The 22,601-nt window shown below is 34.0% G+C and overlaps 3 protein-coding genes across 4 annotated transcripts; 2 read left to right on the forward strand and 1 right to left on the reverse strand.

Annotated features, from left to right (window-relative positions):
* Window positions 1–869: 869 nt before the first annotated feature.
* LOC100256935 (uncharacterized) lies at window positions 870–4,161 on the forward strand. 2 transcript variants are annotated; one of them, XM_019226580.2, is made up of 5 exons: window positions 870–1,142; window positions 2,814–2,964; window positions 3,052–3,161; window positions 3,696–3,838; window positions 3,957–4,161. In XM_019226580.2, exons 1-5 carry the CDS (start codon window positions 885–887, stop codon window positions 3,997–3,999), a joined length of 705 nt encoding a protein of 234 aa, XP_019082125.2. In that variant the 5' UTR covers window positions 870–884; the 3' UTR covers window positions 4,000–4,161. The 2 variants fall into 2 exon arrangements, with proteins under 2 accessions (XP_019082125.2, XP_002284794.1); XM_002284758.4 differs by having other exon boundaries at window positions 892–990.
* Window positions 4,162–4,737: 576 nt separating this feature from the next.
* Window positions 4,738–8,917, reverse strand: LOC100262032 (galactoside 2-alpha-L-fucosyltransferase). Its single transcript, XM_002284752.4, has 2 exons — window positions 8,451–8,917; window positions 4,738–6,376 (listed from the first exon to the last, which is right to left on the reverse strand). Exons 1-2 carry the CDS (start codon window positions 8,692–8,694, stop codon window positions 4,899–4,901), a joined length of 1,722 nt encoding a protein of 573 aa, XP_002284788.1. The 5' UTR covers window positions 8,695–8,917; the 3' UTR covers window positions 4,738–4,898.
* Window positions 8,918–14,925: 6,008 nt separating this feature from the next.
* LOC100267206 (ribulose-5-phosphate-3-epimerase, chloroplastic) lies at window positions 14,926–22,308 on the forward strand. Its single transcript, XM_002284736.5, has 10 exons — window positions 14,926–15,384; window positions 16,566–16,680; window positions 16,971–17,111; window positions 17,193–17,306; window positions 18,499–18,577; window positions 20,501–20,610; window positions 20,689–20,745; window positions 21,221–21,290; window positions 21,392–21,472; window positions 21,975–22,308. The coding sequence occupies exons 1-9, from the start codon at window positions 15,272–15,274 to the stop codon at window positions 21,439–21,441; spliced, it is 849 nt and encodes a 282-aa protein (XP_002284772.1). The 5' UTR covers window positions 14,926–15,271; the 3' UTR covers window positions 21,442–21,472; window positions 21,975–22,308.
* Window positions 22,309–22,601: the final 293 nt, after the last annotated feature.

Genomic DNA, 22,601 nt, shown 5'->3' on the forward strand with positions numbered 1-22,601 from the left:
TAAATTTACAAATCAACGTATTTAGAGTGTGTTTGGATTTTAGGAAGTATTTCAAGTATTTTTAATAATTGAAAGATAATAATTTTCAAGTGTTAAAAAGATTAGAAATACTTTCTAAAATCACTACCAAACGAAGTCTTATTCATAAAAGTAGTAAAATTTTAATTAAATGAATGTTGCTTATAATTTTTATTTAGTTGATATATGTTGATTGATAAAAAGTTTTAAGGAAATGGATGTTAAACTTATACAATGCTTATTAACCTAACCATAATTATCACAAACATATATTTACTAATTTGATTTTAACCCAAGTTTAGAATAATAAGCTTAAGGTTTGAATTGGGTTGAACCTTGGGTTGGGTTAGATTTAAGCAAATGAGTTTAATGTATGAGATATTTGTCAACTCAATCCAACCTATTTGAGTTGTTTTTGTATACGTGATGGGATAAAAAATCTTAATCACTAGAGTGAAAAACTCTTAGTTTAACGAGAGAAAAAATTAAAAACATTTCTTAAAATCATTATCCAACAACTTCTTTATTGATAATTATAAGGTGATAATCACCGAATCAGATTGTTGTGGAATAATGGTCAAGTTTTTCATTATTATGTTAGAACTTGTTTTAGTTAATGTTAGTAATGTTACTAATCTCACATAAAATTGTTTATTATACCTTTGATATCATACCTCACATAAAACTGATTTGAAGAACAATTGGTAACCAAATCTATTTTCATGTGTTTTTATTTTTAGAAACAAAAGAATATTGTTGTGACTTGTGAGTAATTCCCCAACATGGCCTAAAGTTGGATATTTATTTGAGGGAGAAAAATGAGATTTTCCAAAATAATAAATATGTTTAAAAGGGTAAATTCGTAAATGTATCAAAAAGACCCCATATCAAGTTCGAGGTTCAGCCTCCAGAAGAGATCATATCACTGCTGGTCTCTCAATTGTGTTGTTGGAGGCGGTCATCGAATCCAAGGTAAAACATCGAAACCCACTTCTCCCTTTTGCATCAGAACTAACACACCCTTTTTCTCTCCCGTTCCATGTATGCTGTTTCACTGTATTCGGAATCGTTCTTTTTGGGTTTTGTTCTTCTGGATGAATGCTGCATATAATCCTAATCTAACGGTACAAGCTTTCGGTTTTGATTTTATCGAGTCATGGTTTTCCTAATTTTAATTTTTGTGTCTGGGTATAAGTGGATTTTGATTGTGGAGGAATGATGATCAGGATGATGAGACTCATGCAATTTGTGTGTGTGTGTGTGTGTTTTTAAATATGTTTTTATCTGTTAGTAGAGGGTGAATGATATCAGAGTTTGGTTTATTTTTGCGTTTAGGGTAAACTTCAGGGTTTTGGGGACAGTCGCTTAGATGAAGAATGGCAAAAGTGAACGACATCTGAGGGTTTGGGAATTATTAGGCGCAAGGGCGGGAAGTATGGGGAATTTTTTGGAAGAAATTTAAGTAGGAATTTGAGGATGAGCGAAGCCATATATATTATGAAAGAATTATATATTTTGATGTTAAAGTCCTGGGAATATTTTAGCAATTCTTTGCAACATCTGGGTTTGTGAATAATTTGAAAATATGGGTTAGTTTCACTTGGTCTTCCCTGAGGTTTGGCTCGCATATACTTAGCCCACTAGTTTGAAATTTCCTCAAATATCTCCCCTATCCTTCTTATTTTTATTTTTCATTCATATCCTTTGATTCAAAATAAGAGTTATTTGATTAAATTTTAAACTCATAGCGGCTAAGTGTAGTAGCCCAAACCTGGGAAGGTGAGTGAAATTTACCCTTGAAAGTATTGAAGTTGTGTTTGGTTTTGAGGAAAATTTGAAAGAAAACGCTAGGTATAGAAAATAGGGAGGAAAAGTTGAAGGAAAGAAAAAATCAAAGAAAGTAAAGAAATATATTTGATGTCAATAAATTATTCAAATATGCTGCAAACCTATTGCACTTATTTTAACTCATCTATAAAAAAGATCGAAATAATTTGAAAATGTATAAGCTTTTAACTAAATTTAATATTTGATTTTCTTTCATATTTTTCATAGTAAAATCAAACATGAGAAAATCATTTTTCTTAATATGTTTTTTTCTTAGTATTTTCCTGGAATTAAACATAACATGAGTTTCCTAATATAAATTTGGTTTTTGTTTGTTTAATGAAAAGAGTGGGTATAATTTAAAAAATCTGAAATAATTGAATAATTGGCTATAACTTTTTGATGACCCATTTTGATGGTCTTCTGTTTGCCAAGAAAATCAGTTACACTAGATTTTATTTTCAGGTAAACAAGGTGGAAAAGAAATGTGTTCATCTTAATGGATGAGGTTGCCATGATTGAGATTATAATATTCTAATAGTACTAAAAAGCTCAATGCAGCAAAGCTTTAATCCCAACTAGTTAGGGTTCGTGACACGAACCCTTTTTTCGTGCTGACATTTTTTAATTAAAATTATTAGTCTACTAAACCTCATTATCTCTCTTTATCCCCCTCCCTCTACCGCCTGTTTTGGGCAGTTTGTGACACCAATCTCTTTTGTGTGCTAATACTTTTTGATGAAAGTTCTTGCTCTGCTAAACATCATTATTTCTCCCTCTCTCCTCCTCCCACAATTCTTGTCTTGGTAAGTTCTGGTGGCCCTACATGTACTACAACCCCTAGAAATTTCCTTCATTTACTATACCTTGTGATTGCAGTGGTGTTAACTAGTTTCCATCAAGCCACTGTTTATGGTTTTAAGCTTTGGATAATGCTCCTTGAATATCAACATGCTTTTATAATCTAGGTTTGTAACATTATGGGGAAGGACTCAAAGGCAAAAGAAGGGAAGGGTAAGGGAAAGCAGGCAGCTAGTGGAGGTGACGAGAATGCTTCAAAGGGGAAGGGGAAAGCTGGGAAGTCTGCTGATGGGCTCGGCACTTGCACATATGTCAAAGGTCTCCTCATCTGCATTTTAGTTGGAATTGTTAATTTAAGTATTTGATCTTCATGTTGATTGTTCTGGCCTTTCAATTCCCTTCCAGCAAGACATATCTTATGTGAGAAGCAAGGCAAAATTAATGAAGCATACAAGAAGCTACAAGATGGCTGGCTTAGTAATGGAGACAAGGTTCCACCAGCTGAGTTTGCGAAGGTAAATTCCTAACATCCTATCCTTCCATTTTTTATATTTTTCCCTTCATAAAAGGAATTGAAGTTGGCAGGCTGCTTTGATATATTTGACTTGGATCCATCTCATTCAATAATTTTGATTTCAAGTTAATCTCCACTTAGATAACTGTGGATTCTCTCTCTCTCTCTCTCTCTCTCTCTCTCTCTATATATATATATATATATATATATAGAGAGAGAGAGAGAGAGAGAGAATATTCCTTGGTGTCTAGTGAGTTGATGTGATGAGTTACAAATATAAAATAAGTACAGTGTTCTTGGTGTTGAATGCTGCCCTGAAACAAGTGTATACCTTCCACGTGAATTTAAATCTAGTAAAATGATGGATAATTGGACATACCACATACAAATTTACCAGTTTAGAGGCCATAATTTAGCAGCTAAACCTTTGTGCATCTGCATACATCTCCATCTCATCACACTAACTGAAAAGAAGATAGAAAATTCTCTTCTTGGAGTTCCTGTGATAATTATTTTTCTTCCTTTATTTTCTCAGCTAGCAGCAGAATATTCAGAATGTCCATCAGGGAAGAAGGGTGGTGACCTTGGATGGTTTCCGCGTGGCAAGATGGCTGGTCCATTTCAGGATGTTGCCTTCAGCACAGTTATTGGAGCCACCAGTGCACCATTCAAATCAACGTATGGATTCAAATTTGGGTGGTTTTTATGCTCGTTGAGTTAATTCTGTATCTCTAGATTCTTAGTACTACTCGGGTAGCTTCAACTAGCTAACCTTATTTTGCTTTTGATCATGCAGGCATGGATATCACATTATATTGTGCGAAGGGAGGAAGAATTGAGAGGAACCAGCATCCATGAAGCGTGTTTCAAACAGGGCTATAGAAATGAAACATTATGCGAGTTTGCCTATTTAACAACCTGCATGTTGATGGCATAATGTATGGAATACTAGTGACTCAGTGATGCTTCCCGTAATAGTTTCTTGGCCATTTATCATCAAAGATGATGGAGTCTGAATTAATGTTATTTGTTCCTTTTTAATTCCGCCAACTTTTGTGAAAAAAGGGAAAAAAAATTTTAAAAAAAAGAAGAAAAAAAAATGGATGGTGAAATTTAAGATAATGCCACGTTGTCCTAATAGTTACAGAAGTTGCAGAAAGAGCGTACAACATTAGCAAGTAAAGCCCGAGAAGCATTTTAGAAGATTTAGCTTTGGTTGTGCAGGAAATCCGTGACGAAAAAATGGACATGATTAAAGAATTTGTGTATTGCCCATTCTTTGTTTAATGGAGTTCAGCTTGTCTCTTGGTCTTTTCCCTCACTATTACTTGGAACCATGCTGAAGCAGAATCAAGTGGTTTCGTCCGGTGACATATCGGAGTAGAATTTTGTAAATGATCCAAGGTCTATTTAGTTAGCTCGTCAGGATGTGTGAGACGTGCTCTACAATTTACACACAATAATTTGAAGGACAAGGTGGCCGCACCCTTGGAAAGCTTGTGTGATATGCATTACTCATAGAGAACAGAAAGAGAGAGAGAGAGAGAGATTTGGTAAGAATCTTACACATCTCACTATGTCTGCAACAACTGATGCCTTTATCAACTAATAGTAACACTTCTAAATGATTTGCATGGGAAAACAGGGTATATATTCGAAAAATAATTGAATGACATTCCTTCAAACTAAACAACAAACTAGAACTCAGTGCTGTGATCAACCAGTTTAAGATCCCAGCTCATGTCCTCACAACCCCATGTTCCTGGCTGTCATCAACCAGTTTGAGACCCCAGCTCATGTCCTCACAATGCCTCACGTGAGGAACAAGTGCGCCTGTGTCAACCCCCTTCTTTGCCTTGCAGTCATAGAAGGGAGGGGCGTGGAAACAAGGCTCCATTGACATGGCTCGGCGACAAGGTGGATCTGGGGCAGTCTGATTTTCAGGCTTGTAGAGAATCCAAGGTTTTAATCCTCCAAGGCCCTGAGCCACATACCCAAAAGTTGACCATGAACTAGTGACCAACACATCAGTCAAGCTCAGTAGATACATTTCTGCCCATGCCTTCCTGTTGTGATTCTGCTTCTCAGTTTGTTGATATTCTTCATGACTTGGTTGATAAACGCCTATCACTTCCCCTGTCACAGTTGGGTGTTCCCAATACATGTTCCTTACTTTCTCAAAGTATCCAGCGCTCAAAGATGTCATGAGTACAGCTTTAGACTTCTTATGTCCATATGAACTAACGACAGGTTCCCTCATGTTGATTTCTGGCAGCAAATTCTCTGTCATGGTACAAGCTATGATCTGATCTAATACATGTTGGAATGGACCAATCCCAGTGTCAAAGACTCTGATCTGGATGCCTATTGTCTCATCTGCTTTAGCTAAATAAGCTTGATAGTACCTGGTGATAAGCCCCCATACAACATTTGTGGGGTGGAAGAGGTATCTGCCCAAGAAGTGGAAAACCGTTCCCTTTACTGGGAACAGGTTACTGAGTTCTTGCTCAAATGAAGGGATCAAGAAGAGAGATGGAACAAAGTAGTTATCAGTTTTGATAATTAAACAAGGGATTTTTCGGAGAAAAGATTGATCTTGATTGCAGAAGAACATCTTATCGTGATCATCATAATCATGGACTAGATGGAGATACACATAAGGTGGCAGGATCGACCAACTAGAATCTGTCAAAGTCTTATTCTTGAGCATTTTCCCATAACAAAATGGGGATTTCTGATCAAAGCTGTTAAACTCATTTTTAAGGGGAAAGTCCAAGGGGAGTAACCAGGAAACCTCGGGAAAAGGTTCACAGAAGAGATCAGGCATGTCAGCTCCAGGATCAACAAGTAGGACCCTGTTTGTGAGGATAGCATAAAGAAATGCCGAAGCTAGAGTTAGTATCCTGTTGCCTAAGCCACTGAATGATATCCATACCAAATAGTTGCAATCTGATTGCTCCATATGTTGGCCCAACTGGAGTTGTTTCAAGGTACGGTTGTAGGATTCTGTATAGGGTCCACATCGTTTATGAAGAGCTTCATAACTCCGTAACTTAGAGAGGAGGTAAGAAGAAGGTTTATGCAGTAGTTCTTTGCGATATAAGGCTGATTGGTACCTGCTGAGACAAGATCTTTCATTGAATCCAGCATCAAGAAGGCCGCCAAGCAGTTTATCTTTAGGTTCCTCGGCTGACCATGAGAGATTATCTTCTGCATCTGTGATTTGAGAAAAAGAAAAAAGGAGAAACAGGAAAAAAAAAACAGAACAAGAAGCTAATGATAACAGGAATAGCACTTCATAGAAAGTAGAAATAAGATGGATGATATATCATGATCAATATGGTGTTTTAGTAAGATAATTTCCGGCAGCAGGAAAACCGTCTAACAATTAAGGTGGCATCTGCAAAAAAAAAAAATGTGATTCTTGATGATGACAACAAATTCAGAGAGAAATAGAAAACAATTTCTCAAGCAGCCACATTCATTCTCAGCCTTTTATTTTGCATCCCATTGTAAAATTTAATATAATTTAAACTAAATTGGAACTTCAAGAGCCATAAGAGGAAAAAGGTCTCTGATCCTGTACATTACAAGTACTCCAGGACTTATATGCCAACTACCAACTTGATCGAAAAATATGCAGAAACAAACTGGAAGCAAAGCAGGATATCGATAAATAAGAGATGAAGAAACAAGTAGTGAAAATGTATCAAAGGAAATATTACTGAGTAAAGTATCTAGAAATCTGGTATAGTGAACAATAAATATTCAAATGATTTTTATATGTTTTGATAAATTATACATTTCCTTAGGTTTTAAAGGCAGCACTTGTCATGGGAAGCAAATGAACAAGCTGAGTGAGAAAAGAAGTATCTTAATATTTTCCTTGTGGATCTATTTTACAATGGCAGCCCACACATTTCATCAAAAGATGAAAGTAACTTCAGAAGCAGAACCAATCATGAAAACTATAGCAATTTATACTTCTGAAGTACGACTCAGCCTGATATTCCTGATTAAAATAATAATAATAAATTCAATAAAGATGCTATGAAATTTCTAATTAGCTCTGACATCAGAACCTTTTTACATTGTTTAAATTGATGGAGGGAGGTTTCAACTTAAAAACTAACATCAATGGAAATACAAAATTCAAAATTAAAATCCATGAATGAAGTTCTGCAATAACTTTACTCGTACCAATATGAACTTAATAGTAAGAAAATTTTCAAGATAGTTCCATGGCAATGAAGCTTATGGTGCATACTGCTGGGAGCCAAGATACAACATACTAGAAAATGAGGTTAGTTGGAATAAGAATTTAATGATGAATGAGTGGAAATAATAAAATACAAAAAAAGTAGATCTGTTTTTAATGACATAGAGGAATCGTTTAGGGAGAAAATGTCTCATTTAAGATGGTTTCTTTTCATGCAACAAGTACCAACAATTGAACCACCAAGAAGATGTGATTTGATTTAAGTTGATGGGCAGGAAGGAATGCTAAGATGAATGTGGGTCCAAGTAGTGAAAAAAGGTTGTGGTGACTGACGGGCCCTGCGTAGATATGAATGAGAAATGAATGCATTCACAAGGAGCTAGAGGTGGCACCAATTGTGTAAAACGCCCAAGATAGTTGCCTGAGATGGTCCACTCACATGCAATGTAAAGCAATGACTACACTAATAAAGTGGAGGGCTTTATTCAAGTATGAAGGCAAAGATCAAAGAGAACATGGATCAGAACAATCAGAAAGAATCCAATGCGCACCATCTAAAGAAGATATGGACCTTAACTAAGCTGAAGGGAAAAAATGGATTTTTGCAGATAGATGGGATATGAGGCTTTGTTGGATTGAGTAGAAACTACTCTTAAAACAAATCAAATAGCCCAAGCACAAAGCAATTCGTGCACCATATTCAAGGACAAGATAAAACCAATTCTTAGGAGTTTGAAACCTTCTGTCATAGGAAATAGTGATTAACTTCTTCGTGGATAATAAAGATCATAATGAATGATTTGAAATGATATAGCACAACAACAGAAATCACTATAGGAAAAGCAACATTTTCATGTAAAAAAGTTCTATAGCAGAAACCAAATTCATAAAATCCAGACCAGAACTTCTTCAAGTAAAAACGTTGCATAGCAGAAACCCAATTCAAAAACCCCTACAAGATTCTAAATAATCTCATGATGACAGAGAGAGAAGCCAAAAACAAAAACAGTGGCAAATAACACATATATCAAAACCCAATAACCAATTTTTCCAAATGACAAGAAGGAGTACCTTTCCTAGGATTTACTTGAAGAAACTTAGTTTCTTCACTAGCCCAAACTCCATCAGATGGTGGGTCTCTAAGGACCACAGACACTGAAAACAGAACTGAAACAACCATCAAGCAAACGACCAAGATCCCCATCAATCTCATTGGATTCTGCTCACATTCCCTATCCAAGGGTCGAGAAACAGTGTGATGTTCCGGATCCGACAGCCTCAATTGTTCATCATCTGTGTTTCTTCTCAACCTCATCACGTGTGTAGAATCCACATTTGGTTGTTGCGCAGAAGCGGTTCGGCTCCACGATGCAGCAAATGGGTGGGTTAGAAATGGGTATTCGGATCTGAAATCGTTGCAAAAAAATGATCTGAGTGTTGCTGAGAAGCAGTTGCGGAAGAAGAAGAAGAAGAAGAGTGGCTTAAGGTCTGTGATGGACCGATGGCGGCTAAAATGGTATGTGCTCGGTACGGATACAACTTATTACAATCACTTTTTTTCCTAACTCTCTACCCCCTCCCTCTCATTTTTCAAATTAGTTAATATTCTCATCATTAACAAATTGATTGAAATTTATCATTTTTCTTTTAAATTTCTAATTTTTGCTTTAAGTTTTCCGCTTTTGAAATTTATATTAAGGTTGTTTAATATTATTTTAAGAGTTTCAATCAAACTACTAACTACTTTTGAAAAGTTTATAATACATATGTTTAAGTTTATTTAAACATAGTATATATTATAGTTATTATTTTTAAAAATTTTAGTAAAATATGTAATAAAAAATTATTTATAAAAATATTTTAAGGTTATATTTGGTTAGTGAGTTATGTTCACTTCGGATTGCTGGTTGCAACTCACTTGCATAAAGTCAGAATCGCTAGTAATAATTGATTAGCGATATAACATTGAATTCGTTCTCAGGTCTTGTATAGAACGTCAATTACATTATAAGAGTTGGTTGTGCCCAAAGTCATTATTTTAACCGCATGAAGGAAAATGTTGAAGGTGAGGCTAATTGTTGAAGTGAAGTTGTAACAAGGTAACCATACTGCAAGATATGGTAAAATGATCTTCTAAATTAATACATGATAAATAAAATATGTTATATTTTGATTATATTTAATTTATAAAATAAATATAAAAAATAAAATATAATATATATATATATATTATTTTTTAATGATGAATATTTGTTTAAAATAAAAATTATATTATATTTTAATATTTATTATTAAAATATTTAAAATTTTATAAAAAAAATAAATATATAAAGTAATTTATATATATATATATTAAATTAATATATATAAGTATTATTTTATAACATATTTTATAAATATTTAATTCTTCTTTTTTAATCATGAATTTAATTTTTTTAGTCAATTTTTGGCAAAATAAATACATAAAAATTTGATAAAAACATAAATTTATGGTAAATTGAAGAGGTGGAAGGGTCACGTGCATCTGTCCAATATCTGTCAAACTTAATTTGAGACGTGAGAGTACGCTGTCGGTGAAATGACTCAAATGAGCGGGCCGGTAGGATTTGGACTTGGCGGTTTTGGGTTAAGAATGGGCCCCGTGGGTTGGGCTCCATTCCGTATCCAGCTCTGCGACGTGGGCCCTTTTTTGCTGGTAGCGAAGAATTAAATTTGTGAATGGAACAGTTAAATTTCAAATTCATTTATTTAAGTGAAGTACACGTGTATTTAATATATAAATTAAATTGAATTATATTGGGTTATATTAAATTAAATCCGGATGTTCTAGGTATATGATTATGATCTACTCCACATTATCATAATTTGATTAATAAATACATAGAATTCATACTTACATAAAATATAAATTAATTTATTTTTTAAATAATTTTAAAAAATAACAAATTAGTATAACTTATTAATATTAATCATAGATTCTTAAAAAATATAAAATATCTATAATTACGTGAATTAGCAACTAAATATGTATATATATATATATATATATATATATATATGCAATTTTGCAGTTTTGCTAATTATGGAAATAAAACAAAGCAAATGAAAGTACAATTAATGGGGAATATACAATAGGAAAGTGTGAATATTAGAAAATCAAATAAGAGAATTAATGGTAATAGGAGAATCTGCTAGAGAATTATGACAAGTCTATATTTTCAGGACAAGTTTATATTCTTAATACTCCTTCAAGATGGCATGTGAAGATTATGAACACCCATTTTGACAATGAAATCATAGAACTATTGCAAAAGCTTTTGTAGAAATATTAGCCAATTGTTGTTTGGAGCAAACATAGTTAGTACGAACTATTCCCTGCTAGATCATTTTATGAACCACATGACAATCTATCTCAATGTGTTTGGTACGCTCATAAAAGATTAGGTTTGCAACAATATGTAAGGCGACTTTGTTGTCATAATAAAGATGAGTTGGTTATGGGTGATGAATTTCAAGATCCTTTAATAAGTGTCATAGCTGACTAACTTCATAACAGGTTGTCGCCATTGCCCTATACTCTACTTTAACGGAAAAACAAGAAATGGTTGATTGCTTCTTTAATTTCCATGAAATAGGATAGCTTCCAAACAAAACACAATATCCTATGGTCAAATGACGAGAATAAGGACAACTTACCTAATTTGAACCATAGTAGGCATGACATTGCAGTGAGCTAGATGTTGAAAGAAGAATTCCTTAGCTAGGGCAACTCTTTAAATAACGCAAAACCTGTATAACAACAAGATAACGTGGTTGGCAAGGTTGCCTAGGAAACTAACTAAGAATTTGAACACCATATGCAATCTTTGGTCATGTTACTGTGAGATAACACAAACAACCAACCAAATGTCTATAAGATGTTGGATCTGAAATAAGTTCTCCATCATTCTTGCTTAAATGAAGATTTTGCTCCATTTGAGTTGTTGAAGAATGTGTGCTAAGGAGACTAAACTCTTCAGGTAACTCAAGGAAATATTTTTGTTGGCTTAGACAGATACCAATTTTGATTAAGCAATTTTTATACCAAGGAAATGTTTTAGAATACCAAGATCTCACACTTTGAAATGACTATAAAGAGTCACTTTTAAGTTATGAATCTCCTCAAGATTGTCACCTGCAATAATAAGGTCATCGACATACACAAGGATTATAGTAAGAGAGTTGTTGGTTGTCTTTGTAAACAAGGAATAATCCGCCTTTGATTGTTGATAACTGACTCCCAACAATTTTGTAGAAAGCTTGGCAAACTATTAACGGGAAATTTGTTGAGACCATAGAGGGACTTTTGAAGTTTACAAATTACATTGTCAGTGCCTTAAAGTTGAAAACCTTGTGGAAGTTGCATGCAAACCTCCTCATTCAAATCTCCATGAAGAAAATCATTGCTAATGTCGAGTTGATGAAGGTGTCAATTTTTAATAGCTGCAATAGCTAGCAAACATCCTATTGTTGTGAGTTTAGCTACTAGTGCAAAGGTTTCTTAATAATAAAGTCTTTCTCGCTAATTATGCCATTTCACAACTAATCGAGTCTTGTAGTGCTCAATAGTGCCATCTAGTTGGTACTTGATTTTATAGACTCATTTGTAACCAATGACTTATTTCTCAAGTGGTAGTGGCATAAGCTTCCAAGTTTGATTAGATTCCAAAGCTTTAATTTCCTTTGCTATGACCTTTCTCGAGTTCACAACAAGCATTGCTTATTTGAATGTCTTTGGTTCCTAGCTAAAAGACATGGAAACTAAAAAAGAACGATGTGTTTGAGAGAATTTTTCATAAGATAAGAAATTTTATAGTAGATGAGAGGTACTTATAGGATTGGAAGAAGACTTTGGTATCGACAAATCACATGTGACCAATTGACAATAATAGTATTTGAGATAAGAAGGAGGACGAGACTCATGACTTTCATGTTTAATAGAAGAATTTAAAGTTGAAATGTAATGTGAAAACAACTTGAAACGATTGTACCTAGGGTGTCCAAAACGTTGATGCCATAAATTATGAACTAAGGAAGACACAACTTGAGAACATCCGAGATTAGTTGTTGGCAATAGAAAAAGATAGAAGTCATCATGTAATCTACCCACTTTGATCATCTTCTTCGAGAATGGGTCCTATATATGACATGAATAAGAAAGAAAGGTTATAAGACGTTTCGCATCATGCATTAGTTTAACAATAGAAATCAAATTAAAATGGAAGCTTGGAACGTAGAGGACATTTTTCAAAATAATATTAGGTGTTAACCAAACATCACCAATATGAGTAATTGAAACATTTTCTCAATTTGAAAGCTTAAGTATTTTATAATATGTAGATTTTACTTGGGAGAAAAAGAGGGAGAGCTAACCATTAGATTAGTAATCCTAAAATCAATTATCTAAGAGGTTGAATGAATAGAATGGATGACATTAAGAGCAATACCTGTTAGATTATTTTGAGAGGCATTGTTACTTACAAAATTTGACTTTGCTTAGGTACCAATTAATGTCAAAATCTGTTGGCATTGTTTTGAAGTGAAAGAGAAATTTTGTGTCATCGAAAAAGGAGTTGAAATCTAATTTGTAGAAGCCTAGCCTAGTGTGAATTGGTTTGGGCTCTTATACAGCTTGTTACTATGAGGATAGCCGTGCAACTTATATCACTTCTCCTTGATGTGTCCCATTCTTCTACAAAAATCACAACTGATTTTAGAATTATTGGAATGATTTTGACAATGATTTTTACCTCCACTACCACTCTCTGTAGCGACTAGTGTAATAGACTTCATTGTAGGACATTGACTTCATTGTAGGACATGAAATAGCTAATCCACTTTGTCGTTCTTCTTGAAGAAGTAATGAGAAAACCTAACTCACTATTAGAATATAATTCATCAATAATATTTGACCATGCATAGTTATGTAGTTTTCGTTCAAATCCATCAAGAATTGCATGGTGCGATCTCTATCTCTATACCTTTCCAAAGTCTAGTCAGAATCACAAGTGTAAGGAAGTATAATAGATTAAACATTCAATTCATCCCACAACTCTTTCAACTTTGAATAATAAATTGTGATAGAATCTTGACCTTGTGATATAAAGATAATCTTTTGTTTGAGTTCAAAGATTCAGGAGCCTAACACCTAAGAAAACCTTTCCTTTAGATCCAACCAGAGGTCTCTAACTACTTCTACATAAATGGCATCGCTTGCAAGTTATGGGATAATAACATTCATGATCAAGGAGGCTACCATGTCATCCTATTGCTTCCAATCCTCATAATTTGCATTTTTTGTGACAACTTTGAGATTGCTCTATTAATAAGCCTAGACATGTTTTTCGCATAAGAGCCTTCAACATGGCCTTGCTCCACATAGTATAGTTGTCTCCATTCAACAAACAAGACATTAAAACAATCCCTGGATTATCCAAGGGATGAATAACATAAAGGTTTTTCTTCTTAGTTTGATCCCCTACTGCAAATAGGTGTCAAAACGAAATAACTTGTTTCAATATATGAGAAAAAAATGTCTTAAAAACAATATGGATACTCCAATACAATGACAAAGTTTAGAAAGTGGAAAAGAAGAAAAAAAGCTCTCACTTATATATATATATAAAAGTTTTGCTAACTATGGAAATAATGTTAGAATAACTATGGACTCGCATATATTAATAGTTTTTTATGATTAAGTTATCTATACATATTTAATTTATATTTATTAAGTATGGGTCACCTTGTGTGTAGAGCCCAAGTCTCATGTGTCTTACATGATGGGCCTAAGACACATGTGACCCAACAATCCAATGGGTATGGTCCCTAAGGCATAAAGGAAATTAATAAAAGGTAAAAGTAAATTGATTTTTGGTGTCTTTTAAGTTTTCTTTTCTGAAAATACAAAACATTCCCTCTCCTGCCTCCCATCACTAGAGAGAAAACAGAAATGTGGTTTCCTCCTCTATTGCCTAACCATACTTCTTCAAGACCAACAATAGATTCAGGTTTGTCTGCATTCTCTAATCTAATTGACATGTTTTCTTTATATGATTTAACATGAGATTTCTGGTTTTGGGTTGACAGTAAAGTTTAGAACAAATAAAACAAAGGAAAGTGTGAATATATAAAAGGAAGGTATGAAAATTAGGAAATTAAATTAGAGAATTAAAGGAAATAAGAGAATATGCTAGAGAGAATTTTGACAAGTCTATATTTTTAATATTTAAAAACAAAAAATAGAATTAATTTTTATATAAAATACATAAATTCTTAAAGATTTATATTAAAAATGCAATGATTTTTAAAATTTGATTTTAAATTTAAAATGTTTTTAAAAAATAACAAATAAAAATACTTCAGAAAACAATTTAAGAAAAAATTTGTCAAATTGATTTTGTGTTTATTTATTTTATTTTCTGCACTCTTATTCAAACTTTTCTCAAATCCAAATTAATCTTTGGGAATATCTAAAAAGGATTCCTCAAAATCTTGATATCAAATTTTGGGTAGAAAATATGAAAAGAAAGGTGAGTAAATTCCCAGAGTGGGGTTTTGTCTGAAGGCATAAGCATCCAAACAAACAGTTGTGGCCTCTCTCTCTCCAAAGTCAGAAATGGAGAGAGGTCCAACCATTGCTGATAAGCAAAAGCCCCACCAATAAACAAATGAGACACGTGTCATACACACAAAATTTCCTGGATTTTTCCTTATTTTTGAATCTTACCAATACCAACTATGCTGAAGGATTGGTGAGCGGAGAAGAGGGATACACAACAAACTCTCTCGTCACCTAACCGTTAAAGCTTCTTCAGAACGAGTGGGAGAGAAAGAGAGACAGGGGCAGAGAGAGAATGGCGACTGCTTCATTGGGTTCGTCTACTCTTCAGTCCCAAATCAATGGATTTGGTGTTAATAAGCTTCAAAGATCTTCTCTCTTTCAACCCACTTCCTTCACCTTTTCAAGGTATGGTTGTTTAATTACCTTGAGTTTTGTTTGGTTGACTAAAAACATGAGGAAAAAGCAAAGAGAATTTTGAATTTTGTGGTTTTATGTTGTTTTGGTTTCCTAAATGGAACCGATGGAATTGTGTCCGGAACAATTGAGCTAAGGTTTTGTGTTTTCTCAGGCCCCAAATGGTGAAAAATCTAAGATTCAAAATCTTGATTGGAAAACCTTCCCCACTCTCTCTCTCTCTTAGTTTACATTTCTAGGCAACCAAACAGACATAGGCAACCAAACAGAGGATTAGAATTCATTTGTTCTAAATTTTTAATTAGGAACTCTTTAATTACTTGTATGTTATTGGTACAAATGATTGTGAAATTTATTGTTTTTGATTGGTTTTTTGGTTTATGATAGTTAAGATTTTAGTTTCATTTTTAGTGTGAGAATGAGGAATGAATGACAAGGTTTGGGAAACTAAAGATTTTTGAAATTGGTAATTTTGGTTCTCTAAGAGACTTCAAAGTGTATGCGTTAATACTTTTGGTGGTTCCGGGTACAGAGGGGAGAACCAACACCTGCTTGAGTGGGAATAATATATGCCGAGCCTGGGGGGCATTTAGCTCTATATCTTCACTCTTCTAATGTGTAGACCCTAGAGAGTGTGTTTGTAAGTGTTTTTACTCGAAGTGGTTTTAGAGCCCATTTGGTAGTAATTCTAGGAAGCGTTTTTAATATTTTTAATACTTGAAATTTTTTTATCATTCAAGTGTTAGAAATGCTAGAAACACTTTCTAGAATCAGTCCTAAACGCACTTTTAGTGGGAGTGTTTTTAAGAGAATCACATGTCAAGTGTTTCTCTAGAAAAACTACAAGTGATTTTTCAACAGATTTTTAAAAGTGTTTCCTAAATTTTTCAAACATTTAATTTTTTTTTCAAAAACATTTTTAGGTTAAAAGTGCTTTCTAAAATCACTGCCAAATGAATTCTTACTGTTGGTTTATATTTAATTCATGCACAAATTTAGTATAGCAAAAGTAGCACCTAACAAACTCTCTTTTATGTTAATGGTTAATTCATGCTTAATTTAGCACTTTTCTTAGCATCCTGGGCAATAATTTTTCTTCATGATTTGAAGCTGTTCTGAAGACCATAAATTCAATTTCTGATTTGTTTCATTTTGTATTGACTGAATTCCAGGAGAAAATTTAGTAGTACAGTGAAGGCCTCGGCTCGGGTTGATAAGTTCTCAAAAAGTGACATCATTGTTTCTCCATCTATTCTGTCTGCTAATTTTGCAAAGTTGGGAGAACAGGTTCTATTTTATTTTTGTGATTATGCTGCCACAAATGCTACTTCCATATCTTTCTTCCCTTGAACTGCAGGGATCATATATCCATTTGACCCAATTTTGATTTTTTTTTTTCTCTTCTTCTGCATTAGTTTGTTGTAATTTTCATAATGTTTACTAACTTCTATGGGAAGTCCAACAATTTTAGTTACAACTCTTCAATCAAATCTTTTTTTTTTTTTTTCATGATTTCTAAGGCATTTCGTTTTTGTTTTTCACGCAAAGTTCAGAGTTTGATTTTTCATTTTATCTAGGTAAAAGCAGTGGAGTTGGCAGGTTGTGATTGGATTCATGTTGATGTAATGGATGGTCGCTTTGTTCCAAATATAACAATTGGACCTCTCATTGTCGGTGCCTTGCGCCCTGTGACAGATCTTCCATTGGATGTGCATTTGGTATTCTTCCTTTTGCTTCTTGTTCATGTTTATTGGGCTTGTATTATAATATTTTCACTAAGGTGAATTGAAACACTGCAGATGATAGTGGAACCTGAGCAGCGAGTTCCGGATTTTATCAAGGCTGGGGCTGACATAGTCAGTGTCCATTGTGAGCAATCTTCCACCATCCATTTGCATCGCACAATTAATCAAGTAAGAATTTTTATTTTATTTTTTCCTATTCTTGTGATTACACACTATTGGAATCCCAGTTCATTTGGCTAAAGTGCATGTACAATGATTTCATCTAATGCTTGTTTGATTGCTAAAAATGTGAAGAAATATGATGATTTGGAATCTAATTATCATGTTGGATCTGAACATTTTCCAAAAGATTCTAAATTTGCTTTTCCTTTTTCTATCTGTCTCAGAAACTACAGGATGCATGATTAATTTTCAGTTAATATTCTTATTGATCAAGTGTAACCACCTTATTGGCATATTGCTAGTGCTTGCCTTGGATATTCAATCTTGGTTTGATTTCAAGGTCTTTCTAGGATGTTAGATATGGTTTCATTGCCTGCATTCTCGTTTCTATGTATTCCTTTTCACTGTAAAAGGGTAGTGATAAGTTTGAGGTCATTATCATATTTTTTGTAAATGGGGTACCTTCCTAATGAAGGTGCAAACATAACCCTGTTCAATTTTGATTATGGTTATATGAATACAGTAATGGGGATAGTCATGCCTAAATTACTGCTTGGGTCCTGGGTTCTGTATTACTTCTTTCTTCTCCTTTTCTTGGGGTTTATCATCTGACTTGATGTATTAAACATCCATGTAAATAGAGCATGCTGTAGAAAAACTACCAGTAAAGAATACATAGGTAGCCACCCATAACTCATGGGCCATTGACCATTGTGTCAGCATGATTGGAGGTTCACTTTAACTGTTTGAATATAATGAAGCCATTAACCCCCACAAGTTGAACTTGTCCTTCACTGCACGATCATTTCTCCATTGATTTTTCTATATCCTAGCTATTTTGGATTAGCTACATGAATTATGTATCTTGGCTGCAATCTGTTTCAATCTATACCTGCAAATTGACACTTCTCTTGCTGCACTTTATGTTAAAAAATGTTATCAGAATGCTTGGAAGGTGTATTTTAGAGCATAAAAGCTTATGTGGAATTGTTTACAATAAGAGGGTATTCAATTTGAAAATAGGATTTCGGTTGTAATGGTTTTTGTTGGTTTATTTTTCCTCTAAATGCTGTTTCTTATGTGGCTGTGTTTCATCTTTGATCTGCTTGTTTTCATGTCAGAAAATTACTATCTGTTTCAACAGTATGAACTAGTCGATATCTTCTTTGACTACTCTGTACCTTTTCTTATGACTCAGATTAAGAGCCTGGGAGCTAAAGCTGGAGTTGTTCTAAACCCTGCTACACCACTAAGTACAATAGAATATGTCCTTGATGGTGAGATCTTGTTGTTTTTGAGGGGATTACTTAAACCTAAAGTTAGTTAAAATTAACATCTGAGAGGGAATTGTATGTTGAGGTTATTTTCCTTTGGTATTACAATCCATATCAGGGTTCATGTGTTGCTATGCATCTGACTTCGCGTCTAATAGTGGATGTAGTAAAGAAAAAAACTCCTATCATGGGTACCTTGGGGTAACAGCAATGAATATCATGCAAGCTGCTTGCTAACAGTCAAGAACAGGTATTTGAAAGTCAATTGAAGAACAAATGAGTGAATGATATTCTAGTACTTCAAAAAATTAATTCTTACTACATGGTAATCTATTACAAAGGGACACATATTGGGCTAGTAACAAAGGTGAGACAACACATTTTTTTTGGAGATACTAAAGATAAAATTGGCTTGTGCCATATTGCTCTGATTTTCAATTAAAATATTCTGCTGACAAAGATGCTTCCATGTTAAGTGCGAGTGCTTTAGATAGATCAGTAATTACAGGTTAAAATTCCTATATATTCCTCCCAATTCAGGTCTTTCAAAATCCCTCTTTGGATCACTTGCCTATTTGAGATCAAGATTGTTTAAGAACACATAGAGGCGAAGGTAAGTGGTTTAAGGTTGTGGATGGATGAAAATGAATCAACCCTGGCTTTCAAATTATGGTTGGCTTGATAAATTTCTGCAATAGAAGATCATAGAGAGTGAATGGGTAGCATTTTTTTTAGATAGGTCTTTTCGTGCTCCACTTTGTGATCAATCCAACCTTAATTATGATCAATCCATCTTTAGAATTGAGAATGGATAGTGTGATACATGTATTTATCTATCCAGATCAAAAGTTGATTGATCTACATAAAAATTTCTTTTAAAACTTTTTGGTTGAATATCAACCATTGGATTGATCTCAACCTTTGCTATTTAAACCCAAATTTTTATTTTATGGTTCAAGGGAAACACAACAGCTGTCATACCACTCCCATTGTGCTCCTCTTTCTTTCCAAATGGAAAGTGTTTGTTTCCCAAGAAAGCCCACCCTGTTTTGAGCTATAAATTTGTTTTTCATTGGGCATTTTTGCAAAATATGGGTTGTTTCATTTGGTTCCTTCATCCGTACGCTCATTATAGTTTTGGGTTGGGGTAAAACTTATTTTCTTCTTGATTGCGCTTTAAGAATTGGCTGAGATCAAGCTTCTTATGGACTCCAAGTGCATTCTTGAAGAAGAAAATATGTAAATGAAGTTAGAAAGTGCTAGTCAAGTAGTTTGAGAGAGGATTGGTGGACTTGAGCTAAGTAAATCTTTGTACTCAGTTGTTTTTCTTTATAGTGGAATCACTTGTAGGCCTGTGGTTTTTTATCTGAAGAGATTTTCCATGGTAAATTCTGGTGTCATCACCTCTCTCATTTTGTTTTTTCATTTGATTATTTTTATTAGCCTTTATTTGCTTGTGAATTTTACATTCTTATAATTAGTTAATTGGTTGAGGATATGAGCAGAATTTGATCAGTTGTGCTACGGAAAGTTTTGAAATAATTTCTGTTTTGGCCATAGAATTGATGGATATTTGGGTACGTGATGGGTGTTGTTGAAAGTTTATATAAATCTTGATTGGGGAGTGTTGGTTCATATGCATATGAATTGCATTGTTTAATTCAGATAGTGTTGGTGCATCCATTCTTGTATCCAGTTTTGATTGTTTATTTAAAATCTTGAAACAGAAAAACAAGAAAGAATCAGGGGAGTGATTACCATTCTTTGGGAATCATCTCAAACTTGTAAAAACATCTATTTACCCCTCTAGGTGTAATCCATAGCTGAGATTTATCCACATTAAGCATTGTCATGTTGTAACTAGTTTGGAATCACTTAGACAGACGGATTAAAACTGACAAGATGATCTTCTTTGCATGTGAACAGTGGTTGATCTGGTATTGATTATGTCTGTAAATCCTGGGTTTGGTGGGCAGAGCTTTATTGAGAGCCAAGTAAAGAAAATCTCAGACTTGAGAAGAATATGTGCAGAGAAGGTATAATTTCCCAGCTATATTTCCTTTTCTCATGAACTCAAAAGAAAGTGACTCTTTGTGTTCTAAATCTTTCTGCAGGGAGTGAATCCATGGATTGAAGTGGATGGTGGGGTTGGCCCAGCAAATGCATACAAGGTAGCTGAATCAGAACCATATGATCTTTCTCTAGTGAAGATCTGGCATATATAGAATGATGTTATAGGGCCATGTTCTTGTGCCCATCCAAAAATAGTTGGAATTGGACTTGGTTCTCCTTTGGGGTTTGGATTTGACCTCAATACATATTTCCACACATTTTTTAATGCAAAATGAATCTTCTTTGATGCTAATTTTTCACGGAACACCATTCCTACCAAAAGGAAGTTGAATGCTGACCTTCCCTTTTCTTTCTCATTAAAGCATATAGCATCTTCAGTTTTATCATTTTCGTTTGCAACATTTAAAAGAAAAGGGAAAATAGAAAAAACACACCATTTAAGTCATCAGAACTCAATAATAATGCAAAAAAGTGCATGCATCTGATGCCTTTATGATATCTGTTTATGTGCTGCATGCGTTTTCCTATATATGTTGAGCAAAAAAATTATCTTATTTTTATCAATATTGGCAGGTTATTGAGGCTGGAGCCAATGCTTTAGTTGCGGGTTCTGCTGTTTTTGGAGCTAAAGACTATGCTGAAGGCATGGATTCAGTGAACCTCAATGAATCTGAAAGAGATGTTTCATTTTTTATACACAAATGAATGTTTTTTGACATTTTATTTTGTTGAACTGCCTTGCAGCTATAAAAGGAATTAAAACCAGCAAGAGGCCTGTTGCAGTTGCAGTATGAGTCTCAACTCCAAATGATTTGATCCAAGTTGGTATGTGGTTCCTGCATTCTGCATTCCCACATATGCTATTTTCTCACATATATTAGTATTATGTGATGTAATGCTAGATGTGATGTGAAAATCTTCCTTACCATGAGACAGTTTTATTATTTTTTATCATCTTATCCCAAGTTGCAATATGGCATGATCCTGATAACATTCAGATTTTAAGAACAAGGTGCATTGAAACTTTGATCATCAATTTTCTTGTATTTTTAGTACTTTATAGTGAACTGCATACGAAAAGTAAGGACTCTGGCAACTTCAATGACATATTTGCAGTCATACAAGCATCATGAATACCAAAATGGCCCATTTCACCATAATTACATAATTATTTTCATCAAGGTTCTACTCCATCCAACCGATAGACATACATATGAATTTCTACAAATATCTTTCACCATGCATGAAATACTTGTGACTTGATGTTTCTGTTGATGTTCTGATAAGTTTTTCCATGTGAATTGAGCATGATTCTCTGTTTTGACAGGTAACATGCCCAAGTAGAGAGCAGCATATTGATATCTTCATGTATTGTCAGATGTCCTGGTACTTTCTGGTTGATTTATCTGGTCTTGGAGATGGAACATAAGACAAAAGACAAGTTCACTGCAAGAGTGCAGCTAAGGAGAACTTGTGAGCCATAACCTGCATAGGACTTTAATAATTCGAACTTATATCGGCGCCCTTCCTTGTAACAAATCATTAGTTCCATGGATGTCCATTTTAATGAAGCGTTTTATATGTATGTGTTAAAAGCGTGAAAGAACAAAAAAAAATAAAAATAAAATGTTTCTCCTACAATTCAAATTGCTTGCTAAAAATTTCATGTGTCAAATTCATTTCCATGAATGTCCATTCAAATTGCTTGCTAATTCATGTGTCAAATACATTGGAAAACCCTTTCTAAGTAGAAGGTTTGAATTTCCTCTTTATCACAAGTGGCCGCCAAAAAATTGGAGCAGGGGGACCGCGTAGACAAGCCTGGGGAGAGTAATGACCACTTAACTTATTGAATTCTCTACTCGGAATGCCTCCGCTAAAAGCTGAAAACCGAAAATGGGAAGAAAAATTAATTGGTTTGACAGGTTTCCAAGGGGCAATTTGTTGCCTTGTA

The sequence above is a fragment of the Vitis vinifera genome, chromosome 17 (assembly GCF_030704535.1).
Source record: "Vitis vinifera cultivar Pinot Noir 40024 chromosome 17, ASM3070453v1".
NCBI lineage: Eukaryota > Viridiplantae > Streptophyta > Magnoliopsida > Vitales > Vitaceae > Vitis > Vitis vinifera.

Excerpts from the sequence above, each read along its gene's own strand:
- LOC100256935 (XM_019226580.2), top strand. The coding sequence starts at position 885 with ATGTATCAAAAAGACCCCATATCAAGTTCGAGGTTCAGCCTCCAGAAG. Across the intron at positions 2,965-3,051 it reads CACTTGCACATATGTCAAAG|CAAGACATATCTTATGTGAG; the intron begins GTCTCCTCATCT and ends ATTCCCTTCCAG. Across the intron at positions 3,162-3,695 it reads CACCAGCTGAGTTTGCGAAG|CTAGCAGCAGAATATTCAGA; the intron begins GTAAATTCCTAA and ends TTATTTTCTCAG.
- LOC100262032 (XM_002284752.4), bottom strand. The coding sequence starts at position 8,694 with ATGAGGTTGAGAAGAAACACAGATGATGAACAATTGAGGCTGTCGGAT. Across the intron at positions 6,377-8,450 it reads TCAAGTAAATCCTAGGAAAG|ATGCAGAAGATAATCTCTCA; the intron begins GTACTCCTTCTT and ends CTCAAATCACAG.
- LOC100267206 (XM_002284736.5), top strand. The coding sequence starts at position 15,272 with ATGGCGACTGCTTCATTGGGTTCGTCTACTCTTCAGTCCCAAATCAAT. Across the intron at positions 18,578-20,500 it reads AATAGAATATGTCCTTGATG|TGGTTGATCTGGTATTGATT; the intron begins GTGAGATCTTGT and ends GCATGTGAACAG. Across the intron at positions 20,746-21,220 it reads GCCCAGCAAATGCATACAAG|GTTATTGAGGCTGGAGCCAA; the intron begins GTAGCTGAATCA and ends CAATATTGGCAG.